This window comes from Merops nubicus, unplaced genomic scaffold (assembly GCF_000691845.1).
Source record: "Merops nubicus isolate BGI_N331 unplaced genomic scaffold, ASM69184v1 scaffold22513, whole genome shotgun sequence".
Lineage (NCBI taxonomy): Eukaryota > Metazoa > Chordata > Aves > Coraciiformes > Meropidae > Merops > Merops nubicus.
The window spans coordinates 1-17,534 of NW_008601270.1; the positions used below are offsets into that span (position 1 = coordinate 1).

General features: G+C 53.0%; 1 protein-coding gene across 1 annotated transcript; it reads left to right on the forward strand.

Moving 5' to 3' along the window:
- Nucleotides 1–5,775: 5,775 nt before the first annotated feature.
- ALKBH5 (AlkB family member 5, RNA demethylase) lies at nt 5,776–13,171 on the forward strand (the record flags this gene model as incomplete). Its single annotated transcript, XM_008937952.1, has 3 exons — nt 5,776–5,879; nt 10,516–10,671; nt 12,486–13,171. Coding segments are annotated over 3 exons (444 nt in total), but the record flags the coding sequence as incomplete, so codon positions are not given.
- Between the last annotated feature and the right edge of the window lie 4,363 nt (nt 13,172–17,534).

Consider the following 17,534-nt stretch of genomic DNA (forward strand, 5'->3'; position numbering starts at 1 on the left):
TCAGAGTGCTCCCTGCCAGCACCCCTCCGACCGAACGACTGGATCCTCATTCCGGGTTGTATTTTTTGGGGGGGGTGGGTGACGGTCCAGGCTGGTTTTCAGGGCTCCCAGGCCGTAACACAATCCTTTGCTTTGGCTTGTAAAGTGATCGCCGCAGGGTTCGGGAAGGAATTTTCCCCCCCACTCGCGCCCGGCCTCGCACCGTTGAGTAGTGCATCAATAATAAATGTGGAGATCTCACGGAGCTTTTATCTGGGGAAAGCTGCACAAACATTAACTAATCCTCACCGTGCCCCCGGCGTTAGGTAACTTCCCTGGATCAGCCAGGGATGAGGGAGGCGGCCGAGGGAGGCGGGAACGGCGCTGGGGACGCTTAACGGCGCTGGGGACGCTTCCTCCCTCTCGGATGGATGGGCTGGGGCAGAGCTCAGGGGGGTTTTGTGAAGTGGGAGCGGGGGGACCTGTCCTGCCCCGTGCCCGTTCAGCTCTGGCCCCGGGGGATGGAGGACGCAGGGTGTGAGGTGGCCACTCCTCTCCCCGGCTCCCCTCCAGCGCCGGGAGGGGAACTTTCTGCCCTGATGTTCCTGCTGGTGACGCCTTTCCCTAGCTGGAGTGAAGTTGTCCGTCCTTTCACAGGCAGAGGTGGGTTTTTAAGGACAGGGAGTTTTCCCTTAACGCAGGGTCGGCCTCAAGTCTTGTGGCCAAAGCCACTGGGAAAGCTCTGGTGGCCTTATATCCTAAGGGTGTTGGGGACTGCACAGAGGAGGACGGTAGGAGGAGGGAGAGGTGCTTTTTTTCTGCTCCAGGACCAGGGAATGATGTTTTCCTGTCCCTTAAAACTGCCGGGAAGAGGCTTGGCTCAGAGCTCCCGGAATTGGAGTGGGGCATTTCCCAGGCCTGTGTGTTTGGGTTGTTGGCCAGCGTCACCTGAGCGCCGTCATCACTTTATTAATGTGGCTGAAGCAATCCTACAAACCAAAGGCAGAGAACTTTCTCCCTCCAGCAGCAGGGTTGCTTTCTGGCTGCCCCACAGATGTTCTGCTTTCCAGTAAATAATAGACTGTTAAAAAAAAAAAAAGGGGCGATTATTTCAATTTTGGTACAGCAGTTAGCAGATACTTAACACTCACTTAAGAGAGATTCTGCCCAAGTGATTGTTCTGTGGGGATATGATCCTGGCAGGATGGGAGTTCCTTGTTCCTTGGCTCTGGCAGGTCTCCCCTCAAGCCCCAGCGGTTTGGGAGGAGCAAATCCCTCCTGGGTTTGGGCAGAGGTGCAGACCCTCGGTAGACTCTCAGGGTTACATGTCCAAACTCCAGCCCTTGGTCATGTTTAAGTCAACACCCCAAACTTGGCTTTTTCTTCTCTCGGTAAACAGTCGCTGGAGGCAGTTGCCCTGGAGATGGGGAAACAGCACAGATAGAAGTGGCACGCTGGTGATTCAAATCCTGCTGGGTCAGTGGCAGGGGCTGGCACGGTGCCTTCCTGGGGAAGCCAGCAGAGCCTCTGGTTACCCTGTGGAAGTCGTGAGGATCTGAGGAACGCTCTGGGATCTCTCTCTTTGCCCCCATACCATTCTCGGGTTCTCCCCAGGTCAGGCCTCTCCTGTTGCTGCTCCCAGCAGCCTGTCCCAAACTGCCCTCCTCAATTTTTATAGCCAGCTGCCCAGCAGGGAGTTTGCAAAGGGGCTTTCCCCTCATCCCTCCCTCGACTTTATTTCCCTGCTGTGGAGCAGGCTGTGGTGTTTTGCAGACTTCAAACCCGCTGGAAGGCATTCAGACCTCTGACAGGTTAGTGTTTAAAAGGTGGAATGGAGATTCTTCTGGCTGGGCTGGGCAGCTCTGCCAGCAGGACAAAGGCTGAGCCACCTCGTGACCCACTACCCAGCCCTTTGCTCTTCCAGCAAAGCACTTTTCCCTCTCCTTTCACATCTGTGGTGAGGATCTGCCCTTGGAGGTTTTCATAACCTGTCATGGGGAGAGGAGGATCAGTTATTTTTAAAAAAAAAAATAGATTTGTATTGTATTTTCAGTAGGATAATCCTTTCTTGTCAGTATTCTTGATGTTAATTACAGGTAGGCCACATTTAGAATAAATTAATGTTACCTAAATAGTTTATTTTTTAGGTAGGGGTGGGTTGAAGATCCACAACCAGTGGATCTGTATAATGTCACTGTATGAGGGCAAAAATTTACATGGTCTTAGAGAATTGGGTAATACTGGAGCAAGTTGTGGTGTCTGAAATAGCTGCAGAGGTGCATGAATATTGAAATAGTTCCAGAAGGCAAAGTAACAAATGATAGAACAAGAGGAAACAGCCTCAAGCTGCACCAGGGGAGGTTTAGGTTGGATGTTAGGAAAAATTTCTTCCCTGCAGGGGTTGTTGAACTCTGTGCCAGGCTGCCCAGGGCAGTGGTGGGGGCCCCACCCCTGGAGGGGTTTCCAAGCCGTGGAGATGTGGTGTGAGGGACACAGGGTGGGGACCTGGCAGTGCTGGGGGAACAGTTGGACTTGATGATTTTAAAGATCTCTTCCAATCTAAATTATTCCCTGATCCCAGTCCCTTCTGCTGCAGCTCTGTGAGTTGGGTCCTCTGGCAGGTTTGTCCTGCAGCCAGCCAGGCCAGGAGAAAGTGGTGGCAGCACCTCAGTCTGTGCTGAACTTCTCAGAGCTACACTGGATTTCAGTCCCATGGACCATCAGCTGTCTGTTGGGGGCTGCTGGCTGGACCATGTTTGTGGGATTTCTTTCTTCTAACAGTGATTGGGTCAGCATCAATCGATAGCAGCGGGGAGGGGATGGAGGAGTTCTGTTCATCTGGGGGACATGTGCTTTGACAAATGCTTAGGCTGGAGTAAAGGGAGGGAGCTGGGGGAGTGCAGAGCCAGCTGGGGTGGGTGGTTCCAACCAGACCCCTGCACCACACCGTGTCCCACAGCATCCCAGGGAGGAAATCTGAGCCCCCAGCCAGCTTCTGTTCGACTGCATCTCCCCACCGTGGTTGGAAACTGTGCAGTTGCAGTTAACCAGAGGAATAAATAGCCAAAAGTAACATTTCTGAGAGCTCGTGTGCTATGTGGGTATCCCTTCTGCAGCTGGTGAGTGCTCCAGCTTGTCTCCCTGCTGCTTGTGACAGCAGTGGAAACGTGGTGGTGTTTGTCTCTCTGGTTGTCTCGAGGCATGGCTGATGGTAGCAGCCTCTGGAGGATGAACCTGCTTTCTGCCCAGCTGGAGGAATCTCTCCACAGCTGCCTGGGTTAGATTCTTTTCCAGAAAAGTCTCATCCTTCAGAGCAGGCCGCTGGTGCAGAGGAAGCTCTGTGTGTGCCAGTGGTGCTGAGATGAAGAGATGGGTTCAGGTTCTGCTTGAACCTGTCGGTGTCACGTCCTTGGTTTGTGGCAGCAGCTTTCCTGAACCACGGGTGAGACCTTGAGCTGCTCAAATCCTGTGATGGGCCCTCTGCTTCTGAGCTGGCCTGGAGACTTTGCAGAACTCCAGGGTCTCCTTTCTGGTGGTGTTTGTAGAAAAAAAAATCTGCTTTCATCTCCATGTGGCTCAGTTGTGTTCCACAGCAGCAGTTAGGTTCCAGCAGCAACTCCTCTGGACTGAAAAAGAGACTCAGGGAGGAGCTGGGGGTGTAAGAGCTGCCAGGTTAGTTGGAGTTGGGGTGTCAGTTGGAGGAGTGTGTGGATCTGCCCCTCTCTGTGTTCTGGAAAAAGCTCTAGGACAGAGGTGCTATGTTCAGGTGTTCTCATGGGGAGCAATTGAGACTTTTATCTCTTACCTCACACTTTGGGTTTGTTCTCTGGGCAAGAAATCTCTGGATAGACACTCAGTATCGTGGTGGGTGTCTTGTTCCAGCATCTGCCCCTTCACCCATCACCAGGGTGCATTGGGGCTGGGCAGTGGGTGAGAAGTTCATGCTGGCACAAAGCAGAACAAGCATGACAACCAAATAACCTTTTCCTTCCCTTCCTCTGCCTGGTGCCTGCACAAACCCCTTTGCAGGAGGGTCACACAGAGAGATGCTGTCACTCTATCTGGTGTGAGGTGGGTTTTCCCACACCAGTGTGGCACTGGGACAGACTTGTGGCTCTCCATTAGGGCCTTGGGCAGGGTTACTGGGGCTGTTGCTTTGGGGACCAGGATCTCTGCCTGGCAGTGCTCTGGAAGTGAGCTGGCAAGCAGGTTCCTGCCTGGGGAGTGAGAATTGGGAGACCAGGCAGGTCTGGAAGCAGACCTCCTCATCTTCAGGGTGTTGCTGAGGATGTGCCAGGGTGAACGTTAACGTGGGTGATATTAATGAATTCGCTGGAGCTTGATGCAGAGGTTCCTGCAACATAATAGAGCATCATGATAAGCCCCTTCACGTAACGCTGCCTGTTCTGCAGTGCTCAGAGGTTGGGGGAGGATGGACATCAACCCCTGTTCCAACTGATCAGGTTTTAGACTCTTAGCTCTCTCCTCCAAGCAGGAAATCCATCTCTGAGAGGTGTGCGTCTCTCGGTGAGTGGGTGGGTTATCTAAGCAGATAAAGGAGAGCTTGTCCCATCACCAGAGCAGACCTGTGTGTGCCTGATCTGCTCTGGGCATCCTGAATAACCTGGGAGCCCATGACATGAGGCAAAACTTAATTCCTGTGAGAGGGATGGAGCCCTGGACCAGTCTGCAGAGAGGCTGTGGAGTCTCCTCTCAAAGAGATTCCAAACCCCCCCATGGCATGATCCTGGGCACCCTGCTGTGGGTGAGCTGCTGGAGCAGGGGGGTTGGATGAGGTATCTCCAGAGGTCCTTTCCAACCCCACCACGCTGGGGTTCTGTGACCCAGGCCGTGCTCCTGGCTTGGCTCAGGGATTTCTGCTTCAGGTTAAACCAGCACGGGGAGGTGCCAGCTTTGTGTGGCACAGGCAGCCTCTGCTTGAGTCCCCTCAAAGGCATTCCTAAAAAAAAACCCCCCCCAACGTCTTCCCTGTCCTAGCCAGCCCTTTTGGGAGGCTCTGAAGGTGTTTTAACTTCTCCTTTCCCTGTCGTGGCCTCTAGAAGGCTCTTCAGTGAACAGCCACTCTCCAAACAGCAGGCAGGGGGCAGGCCCAGCCTTTGGACCAGCTCAGCAGCACCCATGTGAGGGAGGAGTCGTGCTGCTCTGTGTGTCTGCCTTTGAGGGTTACCACGTGCATTGTGTTGGGGGGGGGTGATGTTCCTGCCAGGCTGAGGATGGGCCACACAGGGGGGTGAGTGGGGAGGGTGAGGGTGCTGAGCTGGCAGCGTCTGTGCCTGGGTGAGGGGGTGAGACACTCATCTCTTACCAGTGCTGCACCCCCTCCTCAGCTAACAGACCTCCTCACCCACTCTGGAGTGTGTGCTGCACATCTCAGCCACGAGAGATGGCTTTTTATCAAGGACAAGTGTGAGAAGATACTTTGGAGCAACGTGCTCATTTTTTCCCCCCTTTCCAATTCCTTTATAAATGATTTGGTTGAATTCACGCTCCATAAACTCATTTTCTACATGTCCTATTTCACAACGTTGTGGCAGGTGGTTGTTTACTCTGGTGTGTGCTAAAAAATTGAGTCCAAGAAAAAAAAAAAATAATAAAAAGCCCTGACTGTCCTCATTCTTTCCTGAATTTTCTTCCTTCCTGTAAATCTAACTCCTGTGTGTCTGGGGAACGGTGTTTGGAGGAGGAATTCCTGGTGGAAGTTAGGAAATGATGGAGCAAAGTGCAATGTTGAGGCTGGCAGCTGCTTTCTGCTGCTGCCTGTCACCTCTCTGACAGTGGCTTTCTGTTTCTGTTGTCAGTGGGTATGCAGCTGATGAAATCACACACTGTATTCGACCACAGGACATCAAGGAGAGAAGAGCTGTCATCATCCTTCGAAAGTGAGTGTTGAAGCCCTCTGCACAGTGAGATAAACCTGGATGGGGTGTTGTGAAGTTTCCTAAGGAGCTTTTAAAGAAAATACAACTGCCATGCTTGTTAATTTGCTGGCTTGATCTTACATCTTGATTGGATGTCACTCTGATGCTCAGTTGCATCTTCCCCTACCTATTGCTTGGCCAGTGGAAGTAGATGGAACTTGTTACTGCAGAGTTCATCACTTCTTGGCTATGTGCAGCAGAACTTCACCCTGATGAAGGTTTGCAAGTGCTGTTTGTGTCCAAACATCTGGCCTCCCTTGGCTGCTGAATGTCAAACAGCCAGGATTTTGAACTCTCTTGTTTTGGGTGATGTATTCTGGTGTCTGAGCATATGATACCCACACACATGAGTTACCTGGACAGCCCTTTGAAGCTGATGATTTATAGCTTTGAAGCTATAAAGCAAATGAAGGTTTTTTTTTTTTGGTAGCATGGCTTGAATTTCACTGGGAGAGGGAGGAAGATCACAGAATCATTTGGGTTGGAAGTGACCTTTAAGCTCATCAAGTCCAACCATTCCCCAGCACTGCCAGGTCACCACTGACCCGTGTCCCTCAGCACCACATCTCCACAGCTCTGGAAGCCCTCCAGGGATGTTGATGCTGGCTTTGAAGGGAAATGGGTGCAGTGAGTTGAGTGATCACTTTCCTGAGCTTGTCCCTCAGGTTGGTGTTGGGAAGCCAAGCTCTGTAAGCTGGTTCAGAGGCAAGCTTCCTGTTTTAGAAGATGTGCTGACTTGATCATATTTCATCAACCATTGCTTGTTCCTAAATCTCTTAAGAAAATGGAGAAAAACCAAACCAACCTTTGCCCCAACTCCCTCAAATATAACCTTGATTTTTTGTGCCCAGAAATAGCCTCTCTCACCAGGAGACTGGAAAATGCAACTGTCACGTTAACCCAGGTTGCTTGCACCTTAGAAGGTGTTATCACTAATTCCACTGTCCAGAAATCTTTGTGCAAGTGCAAACACACAACTTGAGTGTTGTATACCCAGCTGAAATCATGGGTGTTGGTGGCAGGGCTGCAGTTGTGACCAAGGCTAGCAGAAAAATGGTCTGGATTCAGACTTGCTGAGATTTTGGACAGCTTGGGTGGTTTCCAAATGAGTCTGGCAACCTCAGGAAGATGTGGCACAAAGCCAGTGGAGTGGAGTTGGACATCTGGTGAGAGAGACCTATGAAATGAAGGCAAGAAGATCAGCAGCCCTGAGGCATTGGCCAGGAGAAACCAGCACTGAGCCAGGGAGGCAGGATGAGACGTGGCAGATAGAATGGGGTGAAAGAGAGATGAGAACCAAACCACCTGATTGCTGCTTTTTGCCATGTGAAGGTTTAGGTGAGAAGGTTGCAGTAAGAACTAAAAACCTGTTGTGTTCATGTTGTTGGTTCCTGCATCCAACAAAAAGCAGCGTGAGCTCTGAGGAGCACCAGTGGAAGGCATCTCCACATCCTGTAGCTGCTGCAGTTGGGATTTGGGATGGAGAAGCTGCCTGTCCTGTGCTGTGGAGGAGTTCCCTAGTAAAGACTTATTAAATAAGCTAAAGCTGCCCAAATTGACTGTCCTCAAATGGCAGCTGGGCAGTGATGTGCCTGGCTGACCTGGTACATTGCTGCTGAACAGGCCAAGCCTGTTAGCTCCCCTGGCACAGCCTTGCAGCCACAGCCTTGGCCCCCTTGCCTGCACGGGGGGGAAGCTGGGTGAGGGGCAAGCTGGTGTAACAGAGAAGGTGGATTCTTCTGTAGGGTCCAGAGAACAGGTCCTGTGAAGAGCAGCTGAGGAACCTGGGGTTGTTGAGCCTGGAGAAGAGGAGGCTCAGGGGAGCTGTTCTGGCTCTGCACAGCTCCTGACAGGAAGTTGGAGCCAAGTGGGGGTCGGGCTCTGCTCCCAGGGGACAGGCCGCGGAAACAGCCTCACGTTGCACCAGGGGCAGTTAAGGTTGGCCTGAGGAACAATTTCTTCCCTTGAGAGTTGTCCAGGGCTGTGCCAGGCTGCCCAGGGCATGGGTGGAGTCCCCACCCCTGGAGGGGTTTCCAAGCTGGGGAGATGTGGTGTGAGGGACGTGGTTCAGTGGTGCCCTGGCAGTGCAGGGGGAACGACTGGACTCAACACTTTTTTCCAACCAAAACTACTCTATGATTCTGTAGCCATGTGTCCTTCTGTCTTCCCCTGATTTTAGGGCCCTGATTCGCTTAGTGTCAGAGCAGCAGTGTCTCTGCTGGTCCCACGCAGCCAGCCCTGGCCTGACCTGACTGACAGGCTGACTGGAACCACGACAGGATTTTTCTCTTGAGCAAAGTGGAAATCCCCTGATCATTATTTTTGTGCAATCTCCTCAGAGCTCAGCCCCGGTGACCGCACGGCGATCGCCTGTGTGCCACAGGGTGTGCTCTGACTGCTGCCAAATGGAGCTGATTAATTGCAGCTCTCAGCCCTGGTGCTGTCCCCCCTGCCCAGCTTGCAGGCACAGCAGGGCCGTGGTGACCTTCCTCTGTGCCCACGGCGTGGCGTGCTGCAGCCCTGCCCTCCCCTAGTCCTGAATCATGGGACTCCGTGTGGTCTGAAATAGAGCATTATGCAACCAGGAAAACGGCTCCTTCCGCTGCTAGCCGGCTAGCAGGAGAGGCTCAGGAGCAGCCAGATGCCTCATAAAACTCCTCTTCCTCCTCTGGGGGTAAGGATCGGCCTCAAGCTTTCCAGTGGGCTTGGACTGGGTGGGGTGTAGAGCAGCATGAACTTCCCTGGAGCTTGGAGTGGGGATGTTCAGCTCCACGCAGGCTGCTGGAGCCTGCCGGGCTCCAGGCTCTGGAGACGCCTCGGCAGGAGAGGAGAGCAGCAGGAGCTGGAGCAGTAGCTGGGTTTCGCAGGGTGTTTGGGAGCAATGCCCTCACCAAGTAGGTCACAGGCACTTCAGTGCTGGGGCGTGGTGATATCTGCAGTGTTTCCTGCAGCCCTGAGCACGGGGCTGTGGGGAGCCAGCGAGGTTTGGAAGCGCTTCGAGCGAGAGGCTGTGGGGGAAGGAACAGTGCTCTGAATTCTGTGAGGTGCTCAAAGAGAGGGGTAGAGATGAGACCTGCTGAAGCTGGTCTTGAAGGTCATTTTAGAGGGTTTATGCTGCCGTTTGTAAGCAGTTACATCAGGGAGTTAGTCTATTTAACTTGAATTTTGGTGGGTGATTTGCTCTCCATTTTAGTGGAGCCTCTGCTGCAGCTGGTACCTGTGTAGCTCTGTGGACAGACAGCGTGGCTGCTGTTCCCCTGCAGTGTGTTTGGTGGTTGGTTGGATTTAATTGCATACCTCTAGCTGCTGTTGTAGTTGAGAGGTTTCTAAACCACCTCCCTCGTCCGGGGCAGGATCTGTGATGCCTTTGGTGTTGAGGCTGGACTGGGTCCAGACCTGGAGCTGTGAGCAGCTCAGGACGGTGGCGCTGTGGACCAGAGCTGGCAGCTGCCTGTGGAAGCATTCCTTGTTCCTGGCATGCTGTGCTCAGCTTCACGTGTGCCAGCCTGGCATTGCCCTGCCTGACTGCAGAGGTGCTCCCGGGTGCTGAGAGGAAGCTTGGCAACTGGATGTGCTTCCTCAAGGGAGTTTAGGTTGGGATTCTCCTGTAGAAACGTCCCTCAGGAGCTGAAGTTCAGCAATATAGAGCAGGCAGTGATCATCCCCTTTCTTTCACCCAGACCCCTTCTGTATTCAGCCCTAATCCCAAGGAGGGAGACAGGCTGCAGCAACAACATCAGGGTGCCTTTCCTTCTGGGAAGTGGCTTGGAACCTCCAGAAATATGTGTTTCCAGCATCACCTTTTAGTGTGTTTAGCCCATTCCCAGGCTTCTGTCTGTGTTTTGAAATAGATTTCCACAGAGCTTGGAAGCTGAGACTGGCGACTGTGCTGTGCTTGGAGATGGTGACAGTGCTGTGACAAGAGGCTGCACTGTTGAGTTTTTGTCCCTGCTGCTCAGCCCACTGCCTCCCTCCACGTGTGCACAGCCACAGTGACATTCTGCTCTGGGACAAGCTGCACTTGCTCCCTGGTGTGGCTTGAGCAGGTGCCCTGCTGCTGGTGCAGCTCCTCTTTGCTAGACCTCCACCTAACTCAACTTCAGCTCTTTGTTAGTCAAGCCCAGGAACGCCTGACCCCACGAGATCTTGAGACAGGAGGGAGTTTCCAGATAGAAGCAGTTATTACTGTTGTAGGTGATGATGAATTTTGCAGGGCATCTCCCAGCTGGCTTAACTGGAGCTGCAAGTTACTGACGAGTCACTGGGATTTCACAGGGGCTCCAGCACCTCTGCTCTGTATCCCATAGCTGGGATCGCGGTGAGCTCAGCACCGTTCACACTCACCTCATGACTATGTGTGTCCCTAGGCCTTTCTCTTCCCTCTAACCAAGGCAGGGAAGGTTAAAGCTGAAGCTCCAAGTACCAGAAAGCTGCAGCTTGTTCTGCTGTGGGGTGTAATAGTCCTGCTCCTCTTCCTGAGCCGTGTAGCTGGGGTTGAGGGTTCCGCTGCAGCACATCTAGGACAAACCTCTGCTGCAGCACGCTGGTGGTTCTGTAGAGACTCCTTGCAAATTCTCTTCTCTTTAAATATTTGCAGAACAAGACTAGATGCACCTCGATTGGAAACAAAATCCCTGAGTAGCTCTGTGTTGCCACCAGGTTATAACTCTGACCGTCTGTCGGGAAGCAACCGGGACCAGATCCTGAAACCAAAGCGGTCCCATCGCAAAGCAGATCCTGATGCTGCCCACAGGTAGGACGAGCTCTCCTCAGAGCAATATTTGGGATGGTGTCAGTGTGTGTCTGAGGTTTCTGGCCTCTGAGGCTGCACAGGGTGTTGCAAAACACCCCAGTTTGCACCTCCCGGGTGCTTTCTGTGGTGTGCAGATCTGCTTTATCAGAATGAGGTGCTTTCTGTGTTCCTCTTTGGCTTGTGGAGGCTAAGCTCTGGCTGCAAGCAGCTTACATTGTTTATCCTCTGAGTGGCATAATGAAGAAGCAATAGATTTGGCTGGCTCTTGATAACGCAGTCATTCAGAACAATAGTTTCCCTGCAGCTAATTATTTTTGACCTCTATTGCCAAGCAACCTGTGCAGCTGCATTAAACTATATTATGAGAGCAGTCCTGGGAGAGAACCTGAGGTTTTGCTATCTGGGCGAGGTGAAGGCCGTCTTGGGAAGCTTCTCAGACCTGTTTTGTTTGCAGAGCTGCACGTGTATATCCTTGTGTGTGTAACCAGACCGTGTGAAAGCCTGACCTTCAGGGGAGCTCCTTGCTGAGGTTTCAGACAGCTTGAGCTTAAGGCTTCCCTTAAACACCACCTTGCTCTGTGTGAGCCTGAGGATAGCCGTGAGACACAGCTGCCCTGCCAGCTGTCGTGCAGTATTTCTGGTGCTCTCCAATCCCAGAGCTTCCCAAGACGATGTTCTCTGCACACCATCTAAAAACCAAAAGCTGGCTTGGTCCTGGGGCTCGGCTGCTGTGCGGTCCCAGCCCGTGTTTCAACCTGCCCTGGAGTGAGGAGGGTGGGGATGGCTTGTTTATGAGCTGTGCTCGTTCACCTGGACTCTGACTGACTGGGAAGATGGGTCAAGAGGAGAAGGCAGCCTGCAGGTGGAGGTTTACCTGTGAGCACGCAGCCAGCCAGCGTGCGATTGCAGAAGCAATCATGCAGGACACATCTGGGAGAGCTGTTGTTCAGCCTGGAGTAGCCTTACCAGGCTGGAGGGGCTTGCACAGCTTACCTGTGAGCACGCAGCCAGCCGGCGTGTGATTGCAGAAGCAATCATGCAGGACAGATCTGTGAGAGCTGTTGTTCAGCCTGGAGTGACCTTACCAGGCTGGAGGGGCTTGCACAGACCCCTGCAGCAAATGGGTACCAAATTCATATTTTTCTCTTCCTTTGGTCTCAAAGACTCCAGTGTAGCACAGGTGAGCAGCACAGTTGGCAGGTAGCAGAATCTCTTTGAGGAACTCAGCAGTTGCCACCTAGGATAAAATAAGTGCCCTGTGCAGCCCACTAGCCCAGTCCTATAACAAAGTGATCTCATGTAAGAGCAGAAGCAGCTTTGGAGAAAATAACAAACTGTGCTGATGTTTGAGAGAACCAGCTAGAGGACAGAGGAGTTTGGAGCCATGCTTTGGTCCTGCACCACAAGGACCCCCTCCCAGCAGCTTAGAAAATGAGCTCAGGTCTGTGCTGCAAGCTCTGCTGTAGGAAAAACAGACCCCTCTGCCCAAGGGATGTTTCTCAGGGCCACAAGCTGTGCTTGGCTGCCCAAAAAGAGGTTACTGGGCTGTGTGGGAACGTCCCTGCTCCAGGTAAAGGCCCAACCTTGCCCTGGGAAGTGGAAGAGCAAAGTTCTCAGCGTCATTGTGGGAGGTGCAACTTGATGACCTGTTCCTGCCCTGCCCAGTGCCTAGTGCTGGGTGAGCAGAAACCCTATCCCCCATCACATTGCCTGGGGGGCTGCAGAGAGTGTCCACACGAGGACACAAAATGCCTGAAATGCCTAAACCCTATCCTGGATGTGCTCTCACTCCCTCTTCCTCTCTCTCCCCGCAGACCACGGATTCTGGAAATGGATAAAGAGGAGAACAGGCGCTCAGTCCTCTTACCAAAACATAGGAGACGGAGCAACTTCAGCTCTGAGAACTATTGGAGAAGGTCTTACGAGTACACGGAGGACTGTGATGAGGAAGAGGAGGATGGCAGCCCAGCCAGGAAAGTGAAAATGAGGCGACACTGAGGATTGCGCTTTCCAGGCTCGTGGAGCCGAGGAGATTGGCCTCCAGTCTGTGAAAACTTTCTTCTCCCTCTGGCTATCTTCCATCTAGCTTCAGTTTTGGTTTTTCCTTTCAGGCTGAAGAGTAAACAGGAAGGATCTAGCAATTTTGTTTTTATGAATGGAGGAATGCTGAGACACACGTTAAGGATGGAACACGTCCAGTGCACATGGTGTCCCGAGTCGTGGGTCAAACGGGCACCTCTCCCTTAGGAAGCAGATAAAGTTATGCCAGGCTGTTTGTTGGGATTTCTTTTGAAAACACCAAAAAGTTTAACTGTTTCATTGCGCAAGATTCAAGAGTTGTATTTTTGGGTTGTTTTTTTTTTGTTGGGTTTTTTTTTTTTTTGCTTTTAACTTTCTTCCTTTCTAAATGTTCTAAATATGATGTTTTGACCCCCAGGAGCTGAAACTTTCTGTGGTGGCCTCGTATGCCTCGCTTCACCAAAGGGCTCCTTGGTCTGCTCTTACCTAGTTGTTGTTGTTGGGTTGTGTTTTAAGGGTGCCCTGCAGTAACTGGAAGTTTGAAGCTTTGCAGACCCCTCTTACTGCGATTGATTTCAAAGGGTTTAGGATGGTTTTTGTTGCACTTTAGTACTGGTTTTAAATGCCATAGGTTTCCTTTCCAATCCCCCCTGGGCTCGTGGCCTTGTGGCCCTGTCCTGCCCTCTCCAAGAAGAATGTACTTGAGCTCTGGTTTCTGGTTTTCTGGAAGAGCCCTGCTGCTTCCCAGAGCTGGGGATAGCGAAGAGGAGGAGGAGAGACGCTGCAAGGGTCTGGTTTGGTCCCAGTTCCAAGTGCTGCAGAAGTTGCCCGCCTCCTCCTGGCGTATTTCTGCCTGTATTTCTGGGATAGGGGGTTTTCTGGTTGCTACAGAAAATGCTGAGAAGAGTTGGGTGTTGGGTGGTGAGGAGTTGAGTGCTAGAAGGGGCCACCTTCCTCCCCTCCTCCACCCGGATTGCGTTGGCCCAGGCCGAAGTCTCGGCGTCTCCAAAGTTTGGGGCCCAACACCATATTTAGAACCCTACTTTTAAGAAACTTCCTCCAATCGATTCTTTGAACCCAAGTGTTGGCAGTTGTAAGGAGTAGTCTTATTTTTAAATTTTTACTGCTTCGCCCTCCCTCAAATTGTAGTTTTTCTTAGTGTCGTGTCCCCCACACACTTCATGGTCTGCACGCTTGGCAATAAAAAGATGTAATATATTTTGAAACCCGTTTGCTGCTGTCTTGAGGGGCTCCAAGTTGAAAAAAAAAGCCCAAACCAACCCCCAAAACCCAGGCGTTGTTCCCTGGAGCACCATTCCTTGGTGATGGAGAGTGTTGGCTGACATCTGGGTCTCCAGGTCCTTTGCCTTCCCCGCGGTCTTCTGCAGCTCCTGCCGCTCGTCTGTTGGTGGGTTTGCTGCTCAGGCTGGATCCAGCACCCACGTTAGTGCCAAGAAAATGACTCCAGCACGGCGCTGATCTGCAGGGGGTGTTGTAGGGGAGGCCCCCAGTGCCTGTCTCAGATTCTCTTTATCTGATTGTGTTCCTGGTGAGAGCCCCGTTGGCTCAGAGGGGAGGTAAGGGCACAGCCTCACGGCCAGCCTTTGAAGGAACACGTCTTGTGTGCCCAGAGATCTGAAGGTTCCTGCTTCTGCTGCTTCTGAAACCTTTAAAAAGCCTTTTTCAGGCCACGCTTAGCGTTTGAAGCGACGTTCCTCACCCTCCCAGCTTTCTGCAGAGAATCCACACCAGCTCTTGGCTGCCAACCCCCTGTTTTGGAAATGCTGGCATTCCCCTGATAGCAGCCATCCCTTCTCCTCCCTACGGCTGGTGTAAACATCTCCAGCAGCCCAGGGACCTGCTAGTGGGATGCTTCCAACGACTGCTTCTCATTGTCTTTCTGGGTTCATCCTGGGCATGCCCTGTGCCCTCCTCAGTGTTGGGCTCTGCTGTGGTGCTGCTGGTGGTGCCCATGGTCACTGCTGATGGTGGTCTCAGCTCTGCCCAGCCCACTCCTCCCTCTTCCCCCACCAGCTCCCAGTTTTACTCCTACCTCTGCAATATGGATTCTGTGCCCTTCTGTCTCAACTCCAAACGAAGCTGGAGGCAACTGGCTGTTCTGGGGCTGCTTCCCAGAGCAGGGGATGAGGTGTTGGCTCTCTCTCTGCTCAAGGCTCAGCAGAACATCCTGAGGTCTTGCCTCTAGCCCAGAACCAGCCATCACCTCACCCTGGTCCCAGTGCAGCCTCTACGCATGCAGGAACCCTTCCTCTCTTGTTCTCCCCACACGCCTCAGTTGGGGGCTCTTCCCTCATCCCCATGGTGGGTCTGAGCTGGCAGCCATGGAGCTGCTCTCCAGCCACCCTCTGTTCTCCTCTGCACTTTGTTTTTGACCTGACTGGTTGGGGCTTGACACTTTGGAGAGAGAGAGCGTGGGACACAAGCGGGCTGACCCGGGGGAGGAGTCCCCAGCGGGTGGGCAGGTCACCTTCCCCACCTCTACAGACACAGTCTGTACAGACCTGTCGTGTCCATCTGTCCAGCAGTGTGCTCTGACCTCCTCTCCATCCACCCACAGCGTGTCAGTTGTGTAACTCAGCCCAAAACTGGGAATGATGCTAGTCCAGTGTGGTGACCCCGTGCACCCACGGCTCGGACCAGGCGAACCCTTTCCTAAGGAGGGGGAGGCAGGTGGGATCCCTCTTGGTTTTGGCAGGATCCATCCCGCCTTCGGTGGGGTCTGTCTCCCCTTTGGTGGGGTCCATCCCAGCTTTTCTGCCAAAAGCAGGAGGAATTGGGGTTTGTTGGTGTCACGGGTGTCTCAGGACAACGCGGTGACTGACGACAGCTCTGGCGTGGGCTCACGGAGGAGAGGCAGGAGGGGAGGGCTGTCCACAGCAGCCTTGCCACCTCTGGCTCCACATCTGCCAGACTCCTCCAGCTGTTAGGCTGGAGCCACGGTCCCAATCTGGAGGCTTGGCTCACCCGTGGCATCCTCCAGGATGAGGAGAGGGCTCCGGCCCTCAGCTTTCGGTGCTTTCGGTGCCGTTGGCACCCATGGGTCAATGTGGCCACCGTGCTTTGGGGAGGGCTCAGGGGGCCACCAGCAGCAAATTGTCTTTTATCTGCCAAAAGCATTCCCTTTTCCCAGCTGGGAGGAGAAACGTTTGGTCAAGAAACATCTCCACTCCTTCCCGTGCCCCTGCCCACACTGACAAGTTCTGGCTGACTTTAATTTAGCGTGTTGTTTCGGTTGTTTTTTTTTTTAAAGCTTCTGATTTTAATATTTTTTTTTTGTTATGAATGAATAAAAATTTAAAAAAAAAAAAAAGAAATAAAATAAAAAAGAAAGTGGCAATATTTTTTCCCGTCAGCTTTTCCTAGGAAAAAGCTTGGTTTGTAACAAAGTTGTACAGTTCTGAAGTTTGGGATACGAGAAGTACCGTGTGAAACGCTGTAAATGGGGCAGAGATTATTTTATGTACAGTCTGAGGCGGGGGGGGAATCTTTTAATTCTGGTTGATTCACAGGAAGAAATCGGTTCTTCGCTGTCAGGGTTTGGAATTTCATGGTTCTGTTAGGATTATTATTTTTTTTTTTTCCTTGTATAGATTGCTGCATTAATTGAATAAAAGCCGAAAGCATCGTGCTGCCTGCCCGTGTGGTGGTGCTGGAGGGGGGTTGGTGCCTCGCTCCCCCCCTGCCAGAAACCAGGTTTTGGGAAGTGGGGAACTGCTGCTAAATAAAGGGAGTTGTCGGCTCTCTGGGGAGGGGGTGGCTGAATGCAGCCACCGTCCCTCCTGTGCTGCCCTAGAAAGTAGGAACAGGGCTCGCTGCCCTCCTCCTCCTCTTCATCCTCCTCCCCAAATGGCCCCAGGGGGCTGCACCCTGTGCTTGGGCCTTGCACGGATCCCCTCTGCCCCCCTCCTGCAGGAGTGAGGTGGCAGTGGGTGGGTGTGTGGTGCCACAGAGGAGCGTGGCTGCGTGGGGTCTGCTGGCCTCATGTGACAGCCTTCCTCTTCCTCCTCAGCAGGGATGAGCTTCTGCCTGACCTGGCCTCCCTCTTCCTCTTCTTCCTCAGCAGCGATGAGCTCTTGCCCAACATGGCCTTCCTCTTCCTCCACCAACGGCAGCAGTGAGCTCCTGGCTGTCCTCATTGTCCTCCTCGTTTTCCTGCTTGACTTGGCCTTCCTTCTCTTCTTCCACCTCAGCAGCAACGAACTCCTGCCCCACCTCTTCCTCTTCTTCCTCCTCTTCCTCCTCCAGCAGCAGTGACCTCCTGCCTGACCTGGCCATCCTCCTCCTCCTCCTTGGTTTGGCCTTCCTTCTCCTCTTCCTCTTCCACCTCAGCAGCGATGAGCTCTTGCCCAACCTCTTCCTCCTCTAGCAGAAGTGAGCTTGTGCCTGACCTCGTCCTCCTCATCCTCCCCGTCCTCAACTTGACCTTCCTCCTCCTCCTCTTCCACCTCAGCAGCGATGAGCTCCTGCCCAACCTGTCCTCTCCATCACCCATCCTTAAGCCCTGGGGCTGTGCATGGGCTCAAACCCTTTCACACCCCCCCCAAAAAAGCTTCATCACCCCAGTGCAGCAATCTCCCTGGCGCCCTTTCACCCCCCCCCTTCCAAAAAAAAGCTTCATCACCCCAGTGCAGCAATCTCTGGCGCTGATGTTAGTCAGCAGGGAGGGGAAGGCCCTGCCCGAGGTGACTCACCCCAAACCATGGGCTGATGCCGTGGGGGGAGCGGGGCATGGCCAGGCTGGGTGCCATGATGGGAACAACCAGTTGCCAATGGAGAACTGGGGTTGAATACTCATGGTGGGAGCCAGCAGGGTGCTGAGCACG